General features: G+C 42.9%; 1 protein-coding gene across 1 annotated transcript in view; it reads right to left on the bottom strand.

The window, feature by feature from the left end:
* The window catches only part of LOC142760453 (phospholipid scramblase 1-like), a 65,796-nt gene extending 43,945 nt beyond the window's left edge, over window positions 1–21,851 (bottom strand). Inside the window, exons 1-3 of the mRNA XM_075863644.1 lie at window positions 21,833–21,851; window positions 12,828–12,976; window positions 4,058–4,100 (exon numbers count right to left, since the gene is read on the bottom strand). Coding sequence (XP_075719759.1) covers window positions 4,058–4,100; window positions 12,828–12,976; window positions 21,833–21,851 — 211 coding nt within the window. The remainder of the gene's footprint in view (window positions 1–4,057; window positions 4,101–12,827; window positions 12,977–21,832) is intronic.
* Window positions 21,852–22,091: the final 240 nt, after the last annotated feature.

Here is a 22,091-nt window from a genome sequence, read left to right as displayed (position 1 = left end):
ATTATTTATTCGCTACTCTGAAAAATTTTATATATTTTTTTGATGTATGGAATAGGAGTAATTATATTATAAATTGATTTTAATGTGTTTACTAATTTGATTCTCTTTTGTCTTGTAGATTGAAGACTTTGAGATGTTGAGATTAACACTGAAGGACACTTACCAACTGGTATTAGGATGGCTATATTTATATGTTTGTACTTTATTCTGCCTACGAGAATGTTCAAGAATTTCAAGAAAGGTCTCTACTGTGTAGAAGATGCTACAGCGCTGACCTGCACGGATGATATATATTGTGTACCAGAATTAATAGGGGGATAGTTGAGAGGGGAATAAGCCCTTTTTTTCTTATAACTCGAAACACGAAGTAACCTTAAATGTATCCGGGATGAGGATCTGACATATTTGCATGTCGAGACTCTTCATATGACGGTATTCCCTTGATTGTTTCATATGGGGGATATCTTGTCTTTTGGGTTTTAAAACTTCATTGTGATGTTATTTACTATCTTTATCTACCCACATTCTTACCACATATTTTGTGTTATGGAATACTGATGTGATATATATCTCTCCGTGCAGGGTTCTTTTTCAGCCATTGCCGCGCATACATCCCGATAATGGTATCGCATTACTGGCAAGTTTTCCAGTTTTCACTATGGCGTGGCTAAAGCGTTTTATCGCATTGCACCTGCGCGGGACTGCGGCCCCTCTATGACGTTGTAATCAGGCCGCGATATACAGGGTCATAGTGCTTTGTTGTGCACGTGTTGGCAGTAGCCAATAGACGGTGTGAGTTGGGGCATGCGCAATATGGCGATTATGGCGCCGAAATTCTTTTTTCTTTTTTCACTGACATCTCGTGGACAGATGGTCCTTGTTTACCTAGATTGGTGAGTGCCAGCTTCTGTGTATCATACTGTGATTGTTGATTAATCTGTAATTAATATGTTTTCACTATTATATACACATACATGTCACTTAATACAGTTGGGATTATTTACATCTAAATGTCAGTGATTGACTCATATGTTTCTGCACTATACTTTTTGCTACACTTTTATAATATATCGTATTTTTTGATACATTGTATAACTACTACGATTCATTACACCTGTTAATTGAGCTGCGGCTCTGTCTATATATGTCAATGTGTGGTTTTCATTTATTGCTTGAAAATGCTTCCATGGAGGAAGTGAAACGTTGCTGTGTTGGGTGAATAAATTCACATTTTTTTGCTGAGTGCTGCTTCCAGTCTCTTTTTCTTTGATATATATATATATTTATATATATTTTACTACTTTTGCAAAGAAAAAACGTTGTTAAAAAAAAAAAATTGTGTCGCCAAATTCCAAGAGCCATAACTTTTTCCGATTGAGCGGTGTGAGGGCTTATTTTTTGCAGGACAAGCTGTAGCTTTTATTGTTTGTATCATTGTTTTTTTATCACTTTTTATTTCCTTTTTTTTTTTTAGAGCTAAGGTGATCAAAAAACATTGATTTTGGTGTTTTACACCATGTGAGTTAATTAATGTTATATTGTAATAGTTGAGACTTTTACAGATGCGACAACACCAAATTTGTTTATTTTTCTATTTTCTATTTTACTTTAGAGGAAAAATGGGAAACGTTATTTCTTAAACTGTTAATATTTTTTTTACTACTGAGAACTTTATTAAACTTTTTTTTACACTTTTTATTAGACCCCTAGGGGATTTAAACTAGCGATTGTTATATTGTTACTAATGTATTGCACTATATTGTCATTTTTACAGAGGCAGAGAGAAGGTAAACCCGGGAGCTTTTCATTAGGCTGCCATAACAACCATCTGCACCCCGCGATTGCATCGTGTGGGGGCCGATGGGCTGTCGGAGGGGGCTGCCCTTTCTAACGGCTTTAATGCTGTGGTCGCTATTGACCACGGCATCGAAGTGGTGAAACGCCAGGAACAGTGCGATCGCTGTTCCTGGTCGTTAGTACAGGGTTTCAGCTGTAATACATAGCTGACACCCACAGTGTATGGAATGTGATCAGCATGTGAGCCAGCTCCATACACCACCCCCTACACCAGGGCAGGCTATTACGTCCTGGAGCGCGATGGGGGTTAATGCGACAATTTTATTAAGAGGCCTCTTAATAAATTTGTTTAATCTTTCTGTTGGCTGTGCTGTACAATTGTGCTGTAACAATCGCAGTTACAGGGAGTGCGACTCACAGCGCAGCCCCCCCCCCCCTTGATTAAGCAAAATATATGTATGCTCACCTCAACGCTCTGCTCAACTCCCCTAGGTCCCCTCAGGCTCTCACAAGGTACTGATGCCGAGCAGTGTCATGGTCTAACATGCGAAGCAGCACTCAAAGTCATCAGTGCTGTATCACATACAACGTCCTGACACTGTCAGTATCTTGTATGAGCCTCAGCCTGCAGTGAAAGCCTGAGGGGACCCGGTAGGGAGAAGCGTAGTGGTGAGGTGAGTACATCAATTTATTTTACTATATTGTCCATTCGGCGGGGTGGGCAGTCTTATCAAAACGGGGGGCCAGGTACAGTGCCCTACACAGGCCTCCATATTGCTATGCCCCAGAGTGAAAGCTACGGCAGCTGGCGTAGTTTTGCGCTATAATTTCCACTATTTTTCTGGCGTAAATATAGTCAATTTGTTGCCCCATTTGTCAAGCCCGATCCCTTTATTCCAAAAGTGTCGAGAGCAGCGTAAAATACCCAAAGCTCACAATTTTCACCATAATCCGCAAATTTTAGGCCTTTTGCGATTAGGCCAGTGCCGTAGAAAGATTAATAAATTCCCCCCTTAGACTTTTATAGACTTTATAAATTACACTTTTTTTTTAACATGTGATGAATATTCTCTTAAAAGATTCAAATGCTTTATCAAGTTCAGTGGTAGTTCTACTTTCTACTGGTGTAATCCAAGATTTGCTATATCTTAAATTATGCTGCACATTTTTTTCCCAGAAATGTCAATTAAAAAAACTTAAACGCCAGGTACCTAAGTTTGCAAAGTCATTATTTAAGAATTATAATTATTTATTAGGAAGTTCTTTAGCAAGGCCATATGTACAATAGAGGCAGACCATGTGTGTGCGATGGTGTTCGTGAAGAGAGGGCCTATTTCAGGTTGGTTTTTAGTGAGAACCTGCATAGGGATATAGAGGGGAATTTATCAACGGCTGTACTCCAGTATTATGACTTTAAAAGTCGCAAATTATGGCACACGCCAAATTTGAGATATAATTTGTGACTTTTTACAAAACCTCTGCCACTTTTTAAAAGTGGGCGAGGCTTATCATAATGGGGCAGGGCCACCACGGCCCGACAAATTCATAATAATTTACATCAGAAACTGCCTTGATTTGTAGTAAAAATTTATGCCATCTCTTAGCTGGCATAGATTTACTTTTATGGTGCACGAATAGCCAGAGATGCACCTAATTTATTAAGATGTGTGTGCCTCATAACAAATTGGGCGCATCTTACTCCAGTGCTCTTTAGACTTAGACTGGCATCTGAAATACAAGTCTTAATAAATCCCCCCCATATTTTCCACAGGTGCTGCAATGTTAGTAAACAAGGACATTGAAGAGCACAGGAGTCATAAAAATAGGATTGGAGTACCACGCATTCCTGTCTTAGGTGGTTAGGAGTGTGATGGTGTCAAGCAGCACCTAAAAGGGGCCAAATTTCTATCTTTGCTATGTCTCCCACCTTGCTGATTAAGTACTGGTGGTGTGTACTGATACATGCAACTACCTTCTTCGAAAACCAGCTGCATAGAATACCGATGGCCGCCGATCCCATGTCATTCAGTGAAGGCTTTATTCATATCTGCATCGGGACTCCGTTCATGGGTTCCGTCAGAGCTTTCCGTCAGGGGTACCCATGAACGGAATCCAAACTGAAGCTCCGATGGAACCAATGAACGGAGTCCCGACGCAGATGTGAAAAAAGCCTAAGATGAATAAAAAAAATTTTTAACATGACATTGTGGAAGAGGAAAAAAGGGGAATTGACAAAGGAAATTTGTCTGTATTCAAATACCTTCCAATAGTTCTGTTTGTTGGTGAATGAGAAGCTGATCAACCTGTAAAAATAAAAAAACATGAAAAAACATCACCCGAAAATTTTACGTAGGTCATAGAAATATCTGTTCCCCCCCCCCCCCCATTTTGTGACTACCTTGTGTATCCTTCTCCCCTAAGGCCGGATTCAGACAAGTGTAGCGCATCTCGGACGTGAAAAACTGTTTTTTCAATTCCGACGTGCATCCGTGCTCTGCGCTGCGGGATGCGGTATCACGCATCCCCCATAGACTAGAATCTATGGAGGGATGCGTGAAAAAAATCGGACATATCCTATTTTCTCACGGACCCTTCACACGATCTGTTGAAACAACGGCCTTGTGAATGGCCACATTGAATTATATAGGTCCATGTGACGGCCGTTGTTTCAATAGAGCATGTGAAGGGTCTGTGAGAAAATAGGACATGTCCTATTTTTTCATGCCTCACGCATCCCTCCATAGACTCTAGTCTATAGAGGATGGGTGATATCGCGCTCCGCAGCATAGACCACGGATGCACCTCGGACGTGAAAAATGGCAGTTTTTCACGTCCGAGATGCGCAACGCCCGTGTGAATCCGGCTTAACAGTGTGAGTATATGTCTCCTTCATAGGGGGATGTAATTATACCCCAAGTGTATGGTTAGATATGGTAGGGTACAATTATTCATTGTGGTTATAAGTAGTCTTGAGTCTGTTGGGCATGGGGCAGATTTACTAATCCTGTATAAGTTTCAGATAGTGTAGTCAGAAAATGTGTTCAAAGTTCTAACAGTGGTGCATGCTGTATAATTTATCACATCTTGCTAGACATGCTAGACACTGTACTACTGTATTTGAGATTAGAAAGTGTTGAAAAATGTGCAAAAGTTTGGCACAAATTGGCATAATTTTTTTATGTTTACACCTCACTAGGCACTTTTTAAATGTTCCAAAAAAGGGACGTGGTTTGTTGTAAAGGGGGCGAAAGCCAAATGAAAAGTGGTATATAGAAGAGAAAAGTGTCTAACAGGCAGGGTGGCCCTTAGGGGTGTGCGAGCAGTGCGAGCGCACAGCTGCACCCTCCCAGCATGTATTGGCGCCACTGGACTCTGCCTCTACTCTGTGCTCTACTCCTAGTTTCACACGTGGAGGAAATAAGAGCCGAGGAAAAAGAGAGGAGGAGGAAGCTCCGCCCACAGCCGATCCTGCAAGTAACCTGTCAGCAAGGAGAGATGGTAAGTGTCTATGTGTGTCTGTGTGTCTCTGTGTGTATATGTGTATTCGTTACAGTGTGTGTGTGTCTCTCTGCATGTGTTTATGTCTCTTTGTAAAAGTGTGTGTTCAATATTAAAGTAGAACAGATATAACGAAGATATCTGTGCTGCCTCCTATATACCCTGCTGCCTCTATATATCCCTCTGCCCCTATATATCCTGCTGCCCCTTATATAACCTCCTGTCTCCTATATACCATGCTGCCCCCTATATATCCTGATGCCCCCTATATATCCTGCTTCTCTTATATAACCTGCTGCGCCTTATATACCCTGCTACCCCTTATATACCTTGCTACCCCTATATACCCTGCTGCCCCGTATATACTCTGCTGCCCCTTATATACCCTGCTGACTCTTATATACCCTGCTGACCCTTATATACCCTGCTGCCCTTTATAAATCCTGCTGCCCCCTATATACTCTGCTGCCCTTATATATATGCCTCTGTGTGTGTTTATATGTGGCTGTGGGTATAGTTATCATCTACGACATTATCTGTTCTCAGAGAGTTATCACTGTGTTATTAGCGGTGTTAGATAGGTCTGCAGGTAAAACTACTACATTATCTGTACTCAGAGAGTTATTACTGTGTGTTATCTGTGGTGTTAGATAGGAGTGCAGGTAACATCTACATTATCTGTACTCAGAGAGTTATCACTGTGTTATCTGTGTGTTACATAGTACTGCAGGTAACGCTACTACACTATCTGTTCTCAGAGAGTTAATACTGTGTTATCTGTGGTGTTACATAGGACTGCAGTTAACATCTACTACATTATCTGTACTCAGAGAGTTATCACTGTGTTATCTCTGGTGCTCGTATATATGTGCCTTTTATGTATTTGTATATGTTCCTGTATGTGTATTTATCTGCTGGTGTGTGTGTGTGTGTGTGTGTGTGTGTGTGTGTGTATATGTGTGTGTACGTCTATATATTTACCTGTATGTATATATTCCGGATGTGTGTATGTATATTTGCCTGTATGTCTAAATATCTGTCTTTATGTATGTACAGTATGTATATTCCAGTATGTGCGTTTCTATATATGTAATTCATTTTTGGTTTGTGTTTGTGTAGGGGTGGCAATAGAGCGTCCCCCGCACAGGGCGTCATCCAACCTAAGGACGGCCCTGCTAACAGGTCATGCAAGATGAGCCAAAATTATTATGCAGGATGTGATCAAGTTGGTGCATTTTGTGCCTGCCTGGACTAATTTTTTTGCTAACTATTAGACTGCATAAGTAAATGTGGGCCACAGAGAAACATGCCATCTTCCTATACTCCTTTAAGTATAAATTAGGGAGCAATAGCATATGAAAGAATGGAGTTATAAGGTAAATATTGTACAATGTTACCTCATTCCCCTTATTTTGGCATGGGGAAAGAAAGGCACATATGAGTGGCCACTGATAGGGTGCTGACATGTGACTATTAGACAGAGGAGGGATCAGAGGAAGTGGTATGAGAGTGTAGTATAGGCATGTTTGCTGTACACTATGTTATTATGATGGCTGGCATTTTATGGGGCACTATTTCTGGTATAATTTGGACACTATAGCTGGCATGTGGACGTTATATTTGGTATTAAATGTAGCTGGTATTATTTGGGGGCTACGGCTGTCACTATTACATATGTTCTACTGGTATTATTTATGCATTACAGGTACAACTAGGACTATTTTATGGACACTGTGGCTAATAATAGTATATGGATACCATATGTAATGACCGGGGGGTAGGGAAACGGACAAGTGAGCCCTAATCTACCCGCCACTCTGTCCCTACCTACTTGCAACGACCCGCCCTAGGCGACGGGGTACAACTGGGCGGCGGTCCCTGCACTCAGTAAGTGCACGACAAACACGACAAACATACAAGGGAATACAAGCAAGGGAAAGGGGCAGTTGCCCACGGCAACACCGTGAGCAACCAGAGTGGTGAACGAGCCGAGTCAAGCCAGCAGTGTGCGAGGTACCAAACGAAGAGCAGAAGAGTAGTCAGTAAGCCAGGGTCTGTATGGAGCAGGAACAAAATAGAAGGAGCTGTAGCTGGGCCAGGAAACCACACGAAAAAGAATAACAAGCAAGGAGGAACAGGAAATGCAGGTATAAATAGACAGAGGGCGGGAGCTAGCTGAGTCTGGCCAGGCTGCGATAGGCTCTCCCACTCCTAAGCCTGCCAGCCTGAGTGGTGGAAGCTGGAGTCAGTCTCAGGGATGTAGATTCAGGTGCTGACTGATTAATTAAGGGAGTTAACCCCGAAGCTGTGCCTGGCAGATCCTTTACAGTACCCCCCCTTTTATGAGGGGCCACCGGACCCTTTCTAAGTGGACCTGGCTTACTGGGGAAACGCAGGTGGAACCTCCTGACCAATACCCCAGCGTGAACATCCTGGGCGGGTACCCAAGTCCTCTCCTCGGGCCCGTTACCTCTCCAATGGACCAGGTACTGGAGGGAGCCTTGGACCATCTTGCTGTCCACAATCCTGGCCACCTCGAATTCCACCCCCTCAGGGGTGAGGACGGGAACAGGAGGTCTCCTCGAGGGAGCCAAGGACGGGGAGCAGCGTTTAAGGAGGGAGGCATGAAACACGTCGTGTATACGAAAAGACGGGGGTAACTCCAGCCGGAAGGAGACAGGATTGAGGACCTCAATGACCTTATACGGCCCAATAAACCGGGGAGCAAACTTCTTGGACGGAACCTTGAGACGCAAGTTCCTAGACGACAACCACACCAGATCCCCGACCATAAACAGGGGGTTAGCAGAACGTTTTCTATCAGCCTGAGTTTTTTGTACGCTCTGGGACGCCTCTAGGTTCTTCTGAACCTGGGCCCAGACTGTGCACAGTTCCCGATGAACGACCTCTACCTCGGGATTGTTGGAACTACCAGGTGAAACGGAGGAGAACCGTGGATTAAACCCAAAATTACAGAAAAAGGGAGAGACCCCTGACGAGTTACTGACCCGGTTATTAAGGGAAAATTCGGCGAGGGGAATGAATGAGACCCAATCATATTGACAGTCAGAGACAAAACACCTTAAGTATTGTTCTAGAGATTGATTAGTCCTCTCCGTTTGACCATTGGTTTCAGGATGGAAGGCAGAGGAGAAGGACAGATCAATCCCCAACTTCATACAGAAGGCTCTCCAAAACAATGAAACAAATTGTACCCCTCTGTCCGAAACAATATTGACAGGGACCCCATGGAGACGCAGGATGTGTTTGACAAACAAGGTAGCCAACGTCTTGGCGTTGGGTAGTTTCTTGAGGTGCACAAAGTGGCACATCTTACTGAAGCGGTCTACCACCACCCACACCACCGACTTGCCTTCGGATGGAGGCAAATCGGTGATAAAATCCATGGAGATATGTGTCCAAGGTCTCTGGGGAATGGGCAACGAACGCAGTAATCCCGCTGGTCGGGACCTGGGAGTCTTGGACCTAGCACAAACCTCACAAGCGGCGACGTAGGCCTTAACGTCTTTAGGCAACCCAGGCCACCAATAATTTCTGGTAATGAGGTGTTTGGTACCCAGGATGCCTGGATGACCAGATAGTGCGGAGTCATGATTTTCCCTAAGTACCCTTAGCCGGAATTGCATGGGAACAAACAGCTTGTTCTCAGGAAGGTTCCCGGGAGCTGAACCTTGATCAGCAGCAATTTCAGAGACTAAATCAGAATCGATCGAGGAAATGATTATACCAGGAGGCAAAATACAAGCAGGATCTTCCTCCGAAGGAGGGCTGGCCATGAAGCTACGCGACAGTGCATCAGCCTTAATATTTTTAGACCCAGCCCTATAGGTAACCAAAAAATTTAATCTGGTAAAAAATAACGCCCATCGAGCTTGTCTCGGCTTTAGCCTCCGGGCAGATTCTAGGAAAACCAGATTCTTGTGGTCGGTAAGGACCGTTACCTGGTGTCTAGCCCCCTCCAGGAAGTGGCGCCACTCTTCAAATGCCCATTTAATGGCTAAGAGTTCGCGGTTGCCAATATCATAGTTACTCTCAGTTGGCGAAAACTTCCTGGAGAAGTAGGCACAGGGGCGGAGATGGGTGAGGGACCTGGTACCCTGGGACAAGACAGCCCCCACTCCCACCTCAGATGCGTCAACTTCCACGATAAATGGCTCCATTTGGTTGGGCTGAACCAGCACCGGGGCCGAGATAAAGCACTTCTTAAGGACCTCAAAAGCCTGGACAGCCTCAGGAGGCCAGTGGAGGAGATCAGCACCTTTGCGAGTGAGGTCCGTAAGAGGCTTAGCGATGACCGAGAAGTTAGCAATAAATCTCCTGTAATAATTAGCGAACCCCAAAAAACACTGTAATGCCTTCAGGGAGGCAGGTTGGACCCATTCCGCCACAGCCTGAACCTTGGCGGGGTCCATGCGGAATTCATGAGGAGTGAGGATTTGACCCAAAAATTGTATCTCCTGTACCCCAAACACACATTTTTCGGTTTTGGCAAACAGTTTGTTTTCCCGAAGGACCTGGAGCACCTTCCTGACATGCTCAATGTGGGAGGACCAGTCCTTGGAAAACACCAGTATGTCATCAAGGTACACTACAAGAAATATCCCCACGTAATTTCTCAAAATCTCATTTATGAAATTCTGGAAGACCGCAGGGGCATTACACAACCCAAAGGGCATGACGAGGTATTCGAAATGGCCTTCGGGCGTGTTAAACGCAGTCTTCCACTCATCCCCCTCTTTGATGCGAATAAGGTTATACGCCCCACGTAGATCCAATTTAGAGAACCATTGGGCCCCCTGAACCTGATTAAAGAGATCAGGAATCAAAGGAAGGGGATACTGGTTCCTTACCGTGACCTTATTCAGGCTACGGTAGTCAATGCATGGCCTAAGACCACCATCCTTCTTCCCCACGAAGAAGAAGCCAGCACCTACCGGAGAAGAAGAGGGACGAATGTAACCCTTGGCCAGGGATTCCTGGATATACTCTCTCATGGCTTCACGTTCGGGACAAGAAAGATTAAATATCCTACCCTTAGGAAGCTTAGCTCCTGGTACCAATTCTATAGCGCAATCGTATTCTCTATGAGGAGGTAACACTTCGGAGGCCTCCCTAGAGAAAACATCAGCGAAGTCCTGAACAAACTCGGGTAGCGTATTCGCCTCCTCAGGGGGAGAAATAGAATTAACAGAAAAACATGACGTACAACATTCATTACCCCATTTGGTTAGCTCCCCAGTATTCCAGTCAAACGTGGGATTATGCAACTGCAACAAGGGAAGGCCTAGAACCAAATCGTACGATAATCCCTGCATCAACAGTACAGAGCATTGCTCCAAATGCATGGAGCCAACAAGGAGTTCAAAAACAGGGGTATGCTGTGTAAAATAACCATTAGCAAGAGGAGTGGAGTCGATACCCACTACCGGGACAAGTTTAGGCAAATCAATCAGAGGCATAGCAAGAGACATAGCAAATTCCACAGACATAATATTAGTAGAGGACCCTGAATCCACGAAGGCACTGCCGGTAGCAGACCTACCACCAAAAGAGACCTGAAAGGGAAGCAAGATCTTAGTACATTTCCTATTTACTGGAAATACCTGTGCGCCCAAGTGACCTCCCTGATGATCACTTAGGCGCGGAAGTTCTCTGGCTGCATTCTTACGCTTAGGACAGTTGTTCACTTGATGCTTGTCATCCCCACAGTAGAAGCAGAGACCATTCTTCCTGCGGAATTCTCTACGTTGTTGGGGGGACATGGAGGCCCCGAGTTGCATAGGTATCTCTGAGTCTTTCGGGGAGGAACGAAGCAACGGAACTTCGGGAGGCATCATGGGGGAGTCGGAGGAGAAAACACATAAACGTTCATGTTGTCGTTTCCTGAGACGTCGGTCAAGTCGTACCGCTAAAGCCATAGCCTGGTCTAGGGAGTCAGAAGAGGGATAGCTAACTAGTAGGTCTTTCAGGGCATTCGACAGACCCAACCTAAACTGGCACCTTAAGGCAGGGTCATTCCACCGAGAAGCTACGCACCACTTCCTAAAGTCAGAGCAATACTCCTCAACAGGTCTCTTCCCCTGACATAAGGTCACCAGCTGACTCCCGGCAAAGGCAGTCCTGTCAGTCTCGTCATAAATAAGTCCGAGAGCAGAAAAGAAACAATCAACGGAGGAAAGTTCAGGGGCATCAGGAGCCAAGGAGAAGGCCCACTCTTGGGGCCCTTCCTGGAGCCGGGACATAATTATACCCACCCGCTGGCTCTCAGAACCTGAGGAATGAGGCTTTAAACGAAAGTAAAGCCTACAACTCTCCCGAAAGGAGAGAAAAGCCCTCCGGTCCCCTGAGAACCGGTCGGGCAACTTGAGGTGGGGTTCAAGAGGTGCGGTGAGGGGAACTACCAAGGTAGCATCAGGCTGGTTGACCCTCTGAGCCAGGGCCTGGACCTGTAGGGAGAGACCCTGCATTTGCTGAGCCAGGGACTCACGGGGGTCCATAGTGGTGTCAGGGACCAGGGTAGACTAGGTATGGGCTTGTTATTATGTAATGACCGGGGGGGTAGGGAAACGGACAAGTGAGCCCTAATCTACCCGCCACTCTGTCCCTGCCTACTTGCAACGACCCGCCCTAGGCGACGGGGTACAACTGGGCGGCGGTCCCTGCACTTAGTAAGTGCACGACAAACACGACAAACATACAAGGGAATACAAGCAAGGGAAAGGGGCAGTTGCCCACGGCAACACCGTGAGCAACCAGAGTGGTGAACGAGCCGAGTCAAGCCAGGAGTGTGCGAGGTACCAAACGAAGAGCAGAAGAGTAGTCAGTAAGCCAGGGTCTGTATGGAGCAGGAACAAAATAGAAGGAGCTGTAGCTGGGCCAGGGAACCACACGAAAAAGAATAACAAGCAAGGAGGAACAGGAAATGCAGGTATAAATAGACAGAGGGCGGGAGCTAGCTGAGTCTGGCCAGGCTGTGATAGGCTCTCCCACTCCTAAGCCTGCCAGCCTGAGAGGTGGAAGCTGGAGTCAGTCTCAGGGATGTAGATTCAGGTGCTGACTGATTAATTAAGGGAGTTAACCCCGAAGCTGCGCCTGGCAGATCCTTTACACCATAGCTGATATTTAATGGCCACAATGTCTGTTATTAGTTTATGGGGAATACATACAGTAGGTTGTATTATTATTTAATCACTCAGCTTGTCATTATTACTTGATCACTTCTGTGAATGGTAAATTATGGGTACTATGGCTGGTACTATTACCTATTCTGAGGAGAAAATCCTAGGTACACCACCGCTTGCAGCAGACCTGAAATATAACGGGGGCTGAAGTTGTCTTTGATATACGGTATACAATATAGTTTTTCTACCTCCATAGAAATTTTTTTGTGCTATCTTCCCACATACAGTTTCCCGGCAAACTTCTTCCCCCATTGAAGAACATATACTAACTGCACCTTATAGAAGAAGCTACAGTCGTAAGAATCAAAAGAAATCCATGTGTTTTCCAACCTGACTAAGATATTCTACTCCTGGTGGACAGTTAGGCAGTTCTGGAGGAGCTCGCATCCATGAACTTCTGAAATCACCTGATTGTGGTGGTGGATTCTGAAAAGTGGAACCTTCACCATAAAAACCATAGTTGGTCTGCCCAGCTACACCTGTTAAATATGGAATATAATAGTAAAGTGGATATGGAGCATCTGACATTATATCTGATATCATACAAAGTCTAGGGTAAGTATTTTCACTTTTTCTTAATTAGCAATATTAACCCCTTAAGGATACAGACTGTTTTCACCTAATGGACCAGGCCATTTTTTTTTTTCAAACCTGACATGTGTCACTTTATATGATAATAACTTTGGAATGCTTCTGTTTTTTCAAGCAATTCTGGATTGTTTTCTCGTGTTTATTTGTGAAAAATACCAAAATTTAGAGAAAATTTGCGAAAATTAGCATTTTTCTATATTTAAAAGTATCTACTTGTAAAATAGATAGTAATACCACACAAAATAGTTACTAGTTAACATTTCCAATATGTCTACTTTATGTTGGCATCGTTTTTTGAACATTCTTTTATTTTTACAGGACGTTACAAGGCTTAGAACTTTGAGCAGCAATTTCACCAGTTCAGTTCTGAAGTGGCTTTGAGGGCCTTATATATTGGAAACCCCCTATAAAACACCCCATTTTAAAAACTACACACCTCAAAATATTCAGAACAGCATTTAGAAAGTTTCTTAACCCTTTTGGTGTTTCACAGGAATTAAAGCAAAGTGGAGGTGAAATTTACAAATGACATTTTTTTTACCAAAAATTTGTTTTAATTCATTTTTTTCTGTAACACAGAAGGTTTTACCAGAGAAACACAAATTCATGTTTATTGCCCAGATTCTGCAGTTTTTAGAAATATCACACATGTGGCACAAGTGTGCTACTGGACTGAAGCAGCGGCCTCAGAAACAAGGGAGCACCAAGTGGATTTTGGGGCCTCCATTTTATTAGAATATATTTTAGGCACCATGTCAGATTTGAAGAGACCTTGTGGTGCCAAAACAGTGGAAACCACCCAAAAAGACACCATTTGACAATCTACACCCCTCAAGGAATTTATCAAGGGGTATAGTGAGCATTTTAACCCAGCAGGTTTTTTTCGCTGAATTTAGTGGAATTAGGATGTAAAAATGAAAATCAAAATTTTTCCCAATAAAATGTAGAAATCTTCAATATTTACAAGGCATAAAGGAGAAAAAGCACCCCAACTTTTGTAAAGCAATTTCTCACGATTACGGCAATACCCCATATGTGGTAATAAACTGCTGTTTGGACCCATGGTAGGGCTCAGAAGGGAAGGAGCACCATTTTGGAGCTCAAGTTTTGCTGGAATGGTTTTCGATGCCATGTCACATTTGCAAAGCCCCTGAGGAACCAAATCTGTGGAAACCACCCAAAAGTGACCCCATTTGGGAAACTACACCCCTGAAGGAATTTAACAATGGGTATAGTGATCATTTTGACCCCACAGTTTTTTTGCTGAATTTAGTGGAATTATGCTGTGAAATTAAAAATTACTTTTCTTCTGATAAAACGTGAAATTTAAAATGTTTACAAGGTATAAAGGAGAAAAAGCACCCTAACATTTGAAAAGCATTTTCTCCCGATTACGGCAATACCCCATATGGGGTCATAAACTGCTATTTATACACACTGCAGGGCTCAGAAAGGCAGGAACACTATTTGGCATGCAGATATTGCTGGCTTGGTTTTTGGGCGCCATGTTGCATTTGCAAAACCCTAAAGGTACCAAAGTACAGTGGAAGCCCCCAAGAAGTGACCCCATTTTAGAAACTACACCCCTCACATATGACAGAGCTAAGAGGTGAACCATGCACCATGCGCATTTGAGGTCTTTTTTGGTGATTTTCACACCATTGCCCAATAATTGCAGAGCTCTGAGGTCAAATAATAAAACAAAGCCCCAAGTAGTGACCCCTATTTTGGAAACTACACCCTTAAAGAATTTTAAGGGGTATAGTGAGCATTTTGACCCCACAGGTTTTTTTTCATGAGAAATTAATGCGCAGCATAAGGTGCAAAGTGAAAATTGCAATTTTGGGCTGATATGCCATTTTAGTGCACAATATGTTGTGCCCAGTTTGTGCCACCGAAGACAAATACCTCATAAAATTTTAAACGGGTTCTCCCTGGTATGACGATGCCATATATGTGGACATAAACTGATGTTTGTTCATGCTGTAGGGTTCAGAAGGGAGGGAGCGCCATTTGGCTAGCGGTGTGCAGATTCTGCTTAGTAGTTGTTCTATTTGGGGTATTGCTGATATTTCATTTTGTAATGTGGGGCATATGCAATCTGTGCGGAGTACATCAGGGTATAATAAGAGGGTATAATAATTCGGTAAATAAATAATAATCCGCAGATATGTGGTCGGTGGCACACTCATAAATGGTGCCTGATCTTATCCGCTTTTGGAACACTCTGCACATTTTGCATCACCATTTTCTGAGAGCCAGAACTTTTTTATTTTTTCTCCACCGGAGCTGCGTGAGGGCTTATTTGTTGCGGGACAATCTGTAGTTTTCATTGGTACCATTTTGCGGTACATGCGATTGTTTTATCACTTTTTCTTCCATTTTTTGGCAAGCAAGGTGACCAAAAAACAGCTATTCTGTAATGTTTTTTATTAATTTTTTTACGGCGTTCACCGTGGGCTATAAATGACAACTCTACTGTATTCTACGGGTCTATACGATTGCAGCAATACCAAATGTATATAGTTTTTTTTACGTTTTGCAGCATTTGCGCAATAAAATCCCTTTTTTTTACATTTTATTTATTTTTTGTCACCATATTCTGAGAGCCATAACTTTTTTATTTTTCAGTCAAAAAAGCTGTGGGATGGCTTGTTTTTTGTGGGACTAGTTTTAGTTTTTATTGGTACTGATTTGGGGTACATGCGACTTTTTGATCACGCTTTATTCCATGTTTTGGGAGGGGTGGTGATAAAAAAAAATAGATTCTGGCATGCTTTTTTTACTTATCTTTTTTGAGGTGTTCACGTGTGGAAAAAATAACATTACCGTTTTATAGTTGGGATTGATACAGACGCGGTGATACCAAATTTGTGTACCTTTTTGAACGTGTTCATTTTTTTCCTAAGATAAAAGTCTTATTATAGGAAAAAAGCCAATATTTGTTTTTATTAACTTGAAACTTTTATTTTTACACTTGAATTTCAACTTTTTTTTTGTCCCACTAGGGGACTTGAGGGCCTGCACCTCTGATCTTTACTCTAATGCATTGCTTTACCCACGTAGTGCAATGCATTAGAGCTGTCAGTCATTCAGTGACAGCAAGCCTTTTAGGTCCCATCTGTGGGCGGGACCTAATAGGTTATCGTACGTGGCAGACCAGGAGGCTGTTATTAGGCCTCCGGTTGCCATATTAACGATCGGCATCGTCACGATAACATCGTGTCGATGCCGATCACCACAAGCTACTAAGATGCCACAATCGCTTTTGATCGCGGCATCTAAGGTCTTAATGGCAGGGATCGGAGCTAGCTTTGATCCCTGCCCTTACAGCACGGTGTCAGCTGTACCATACAGCTAACACCGGCGGCTGATGTCGCAGGCTCAGCTTCTGAGTCTGCGCCATCTTTCTTTAGCGACCGGAAGACTTTTAGGCCCGCCTCCGGGCGGAACCAGCAGGCTTCCGTACTTGGCAGACAAGGGGCCATTGTTAGGCCTCTGGTCTGCCAGAACAGCCATCGGAACCCCGCGATTTTGCAAACATAAAAACAGAGTGTCATCATGATGCCGGCTGCGCGAAAATCACGCAGCCACGCACCATATGCTGATGCAACATGGACCTTTTGCGCGCGCAAAATGCAGCGTTTTCTGCACGCGCAAAATGGACACGTCCGTGTGAATAGGGCCTAATACAGTTAAAGAGGCTCTGTCACCAGTTTAATACTTCTCTATCTCCTACCTAATCTAATAAACGCTTTGACGAAGATAACTACTGTTTTTTTGTTGTTGTTTTTTTTAAACGTTTATTATTGACAAAGTTCTGATCATTCTTAGATTTCTGCAAATTTTTTCTAAATGCCCAACTGGGCTTTTTTTTCGTTACACCAAGTGGGCGTTGTAAAGAAAAGTGTATGACGCTGACCAATCAGCGTCATACACTTCTCTTTATTCATTCCCAGCATTATTCACTCTCGAGATCACGCTGTGACATGACTTCCTCCCGCAGGTCCTTCACCCGAGCAACGGGAGAATGAACAGACATCGCCTCCAGCCGTGCCAGGACGATTATCCTTCTCAGCAGCAGTCCTGGCATGGCTGGAGGCGATGTCTGGTCATTCTCCCATAGTTCCGGTGAAGGAACTGTGGGAGTAAGTGACATCACAGCATGATCTCTCAAGATCACGCTGTGCTGGGAATAAAACTGGGCATGAATGGAGAGAAGTGTATGACGCTGATTTGGTCAGTGTCATACACGTTCCTTTACAACGACCACTTGGTGAAACGAAAAAAAACACCCAGTTGGGCATTTAGAAAAAAATTGCATAAATCTAAAAATGATCAGAACTTTGTCAATAATAAACGTTTTAAAAAAAAAAAAACCAGTAGTTATCAGCATCAAAGCGTTTATTAGATTAGTTAGTAGATAGAGAAGTATTAAATTGGTGACAGAGCCGCTTTAAGGAAAAAGCATCAAAAACTACATAAAAACTGAATTGTGTGAACCATAGCTAATAGGTCCTGTGTATAGCTACTGGATGAGTATAGGACAACATAGAAAGTAAGGAGAACCCTACTAAAGCAAGATTAAAATCTACAAGATAATTAAGTATTAATATGGTGACATCTGGTGTACGCGTATCCCAAAGCATACAATTATAACTAAAGGGCAAGGAAAAAGTGATCCAAAAGATCTTTTAATCTAAAGATCTTACAATGCCTGAATGTCTTTAAAGAGGCTCTGTCACCACATTATAAGTGCCCTATCACCTATATAAGGAGATCGGCGCTATAATGTAGGTGACAGTAATGCTTTTTATTTAGAAAAACAATATATTTTAAACCACTTTATGAGCGATTTTTCGCTTTATGCTAATGAGTTTCTTAATGCCCAAGTGGGCGTGTTTTACTTTAGACCAAGTGGGCGTTGTACAGAGGAGTGTCTGATGCTGACCAATCAGCGTCATTCACTTCTTTCTATTCATTTACACTGCACTAGCGATATAGTTAATCTTTTGTGTCGCCATATTCTGAGAGCCATAACTTTTTAATTTTTTCATAAATTTAGCGATGTGAAGGCTTAAATTTTGCAGTGCAAGCTGTAGTTGTCACCGATACCATTTTGGGGTATATGTGACTTTTGATCACTTTTTATTTCGTTTTTGACCAAAAACCAGCAATTTACGTGTTTTATGTATATATATATATATATATATATATATATATATTTATTTATTTATTTATTTTTTTGCGCCATTCACTGAGCAGGTTAAACAACGCTATATTGTGATATGGAGATGGACACGGCAATACCAGTTATGTTAACTTTTATTTTTTAACATTAATTTAGGGAAAAAATGGGAAAAGGCGGGTTTTTTTTAACTTTTAATATTTTAATTTTTTTTGGAACATAAAAAAACCCTTTATTTAACTGTTTTTTACTTTTTATTAGTCCCTCTAGGAGACTTGAAGCGATCGTTGGTTCGCTTGCATGATATACTGCAATACTTCTGTATTGGGGCATGTTCAGACGTGGCGGAATTGCTGTGCAATTCCGCTGCGGACAGTCCGCAGTGGAAATCCGCAGCAGACAGTCTGTCCATTGGTTTCCACACCTTTTTAGTTGTCTTCGTGCAGACGTTGCGGAAAACTCCGCTTCGGACCATAGGCTGCGGTGCGGAATTTTCTGTCCGCAGCATACACTGTCTGTTGCGGACTTGATGCGTACTTGTTGTGGAATTTCTCCATTGACTTCAATGGAGTTTCAAAATTCCGCAATGAAATCCGCAGATGTTATGTGTGTTGCGTTGCGGATTGCTTTCAGGAACAGGATATTTCATCATTCTGGCTGGACCTATGTGTGTCGAGGTCTATACCCAGACTGGGATGGAATGTTTGAAAGGGCATGGCCAGACATGGCGGAATTGCTCTGGAATTCCACTGTGGACAGTCCGCTGCGGAAATCCGCAGCATACACGTTTCTCCATTGCTTTCCACAGCTTTTTAGTTAGGTTCATGCACACGTTGCGGAAAACTCAGCTGCGGACCATAGGCTGCGGTGCGGAATTTGCAGTACGCAGCATACACTGGCTGTTGCGGACGTGTAGCGGACTTGTTGCGGACTCATTGAGGAATTTCTCCATTGACTTCAATGGAGAGTCAAAATTCCACAATGAAGAACGCGGATGTTATGTGTGTTGCGTAGCGTATTGCTTTTGCGAACATGATATTTCTTCATTCTGGCTGGACCTATGTATTTCTAGGTCTAAAGCCAGACTGAGGCCCCATGCACACTAGCGTAAAAACGCCCGTAATCACGGGCCATTATTACGGCACAGGCAGGCCTATAGAAGTCAATAGGGCTCCCGTAATTACGGGTGACTACGTGAGTGCACCCGTATTTACGGGAGCGCTGCTAGGCGACGTCAGGAGATAGTCACTGCCCAGGATGCTGAAAGAGTTAAATGATCGGCAGTAACTGTTTCAGCACCCTGGACAGTGACTTCCGATCACAATATAGATCAACCTGTAAAAAAAATAGAAGTTCCTACTTACCGAGAACTCCCTGCTTCTTCCTCCAGTGAGGCCTCCCGGGATGACGTTTCAGTCCAAGTGACGGCTGCAGCCAATCACAGGCCAACCACAGGCTGCAGCGGTCACATGGACTGCCGCGTCATCCAGGGAGGTCGGGCTGGATGTCGAAAGGAAAGAGGGACGCGTCACCAAGACAATGGCCGGGTAAGTATGAATTTCTTTTACTTTTACTAGGGAAAGGGCTGTCCCTTCTCTCTATCCTGCACTGATAGAGAGAAGGGAAGTACTCTTCACCTGAATACGCAACGGCTAATCCGCATCAATTTAATGCCCATTTTAGGCAAAGCCGCAACAGAATCTGCAACGCAGATTATGTGCAGCACTGATGCGGACAGTGTCCACAGAAATACGCCACGTCTGGTCATGCCCAAAGAGAGCAGGGTGTGATCTGCACCTGAATCCGCAACGACAAATCCGCAGCATTTTAATTAACATTTTAGCCAAATCCGCAACGGAATCTGCAACGCGGATTATGGACGGCATTGATGCGCTCAGTGCCTGCAGAATTCCGCCACGTCTGAACATGCCCTTGCAGTATATCGTGATTATGACCAGAGGCGGAGCTTCAAAGGAGTACAAAGATGGCAGACCTGGGGGCCTTTATTAGGCCCCCAGGCTGCCATAACAACCGTTGTTACCAGCTGATCGTGTCGCAGGGGACGCGATGGCTTGTTTGAGGGGGCGCCCCCCTGTTTGTAACATTTTAAATGCCGCGGTCGCGATTGACTGCGGTATTTATGGTGTTAAAAAGGCAGAATCAAAGTGATTTTTGATTCCACCCGTTGCAGTGAGGTGTTGGCTGTGTAACACATTCGTCACCTGCTCTATACTTCCCCTTAAGGCCTTAATCACACGAACGTGTGCGTTTTGTGCGCGCAAAAAATGCAGCGTTTTTTGCGTGTTGTAGTTCCGTGTGTCATAAGTGTTTGCTGCGTGGCTGCGTGATTTTCACGCATATGCCATCCTTATGACACGCGGTTTTGAGGTTTAGAAAAATAAATTAAGGAAGTGGTTTTATTTTTCCCTTCATTTCTTGATATACTGTTGCGTGAATCACACGCGACACAAAGAAGTGCTTTCGTGTGCTGCGCGTGATTTTCACGCTCCCATTGACTTTAATCGGTGTGTGATGCGCGAAAAACTTCCAAGTATAGGACATGTTGTGAGTTTTACGCAGTGGACACACTCTGCGTGAAAATCATGGAATGTCTGAATGGCCCCATTGACTAACATAGGTCCGTGCGACGCGCGTGATTTTCACGCGCGTATCACAGACGTTAAACATGTTCGTGTGATCACGTACATTTACGTGTTAATGCATTACGGGGTTTATTAAATACATATTAATATGTCTACAACAAAAAGGTAAAAGTGTATTCAACCCTCAGTATCTTCTAAATACCAAAAATTAACAAGGTACATTTTTCATTAAAGGGTTTCCATTATCCCCTAAGTGAATGTAAACAATTAAAAAAATAATCATAATTGGTATCGCTGCATCCATAGTCCAAACTATTATAATATAACGTTATTTATATAGCATGGTGAACGTCTGAAAAATAAAAAAACTTCAGAATTGATGTTTTTTGGTCAACCTTACCTCCCTAAACATTTTTAATATAAAGGTGATCAAAAATCGTATTAATAAAACTACTTCTTGCCCCACAAAAATCAAGACCTCACACAGCACCATCGACAGAAAAACAAGTTATGGGTCTCAGAATATGGAGAGACAAAACAATATTTTTTATTTTGTAAAAGTAGTAAAACGTAAAAAAAACTATTTAAATTGGTGCTGCTATAATCGTATTTTACTGCAGGGTGAATGCCATAAAAACAAAAGCCCATAAACCATGAGCAATTGCTGTTTTTTCCATTCTACTCCACCAAATAATTTTTAGGTTATCCAATAAATTATATAGTACATTAAACGGGGCCAATAAAAACGAAAACTTGTTTTGCAAAAAAAAAAAACCCTCACACAGCTAATGCGATGGAAAAACAGTTACGGCCTATGAAGGCGGCATGGAAAAAATTTCAATGAAAAAAAATAAAAATTGCTGCAGCGGAGAGGGATTAAAGCTCTTGCTCTTGTACGTTGCACTCATGTATAAATGAAATAAAATATGAGAAAAGTCACGTGCTCACATTACCATTTGGGTCCATTTCCATGATGACAAATAGCTCTACAATAAAATAAATAAATGAATAGTTCTCATCATACATGTATTTTGTGCAGATTTATATTGTGTATATTGTAATAATGATATTTATTTTTAACTAGTTCTGCATGAAGAACAGTTAACATAAATGTAGACAACATTACTATAAAATAAAATATTTAGAATACAATGCATTATTTATGTAGCACCAGTAACAGGAATACTCATACTCTTGCCTGAAACAGCAGAT

The sequence above is a fragment of the Rhinoderma darwinii genome, chromosome 4 (genome assembly GCF_050947455.1).
Source record: "Rhinoderma darwinii isolate aRhiDar2 chromosome 4, aRhiDar2.hap1, whole genome shotgun sequence".
NCBI lineage: Eukaryota > Metazoa > Chordata > Amphibia > Anura > Rhinodermatidae > Rhinoderma > Rhinoderma darwinii.
The sequence above is the reverse complement of the archived record's forward strand: the minus strand, read 5'-3'. Positions and strand labels throughout refer to the sequence as shown.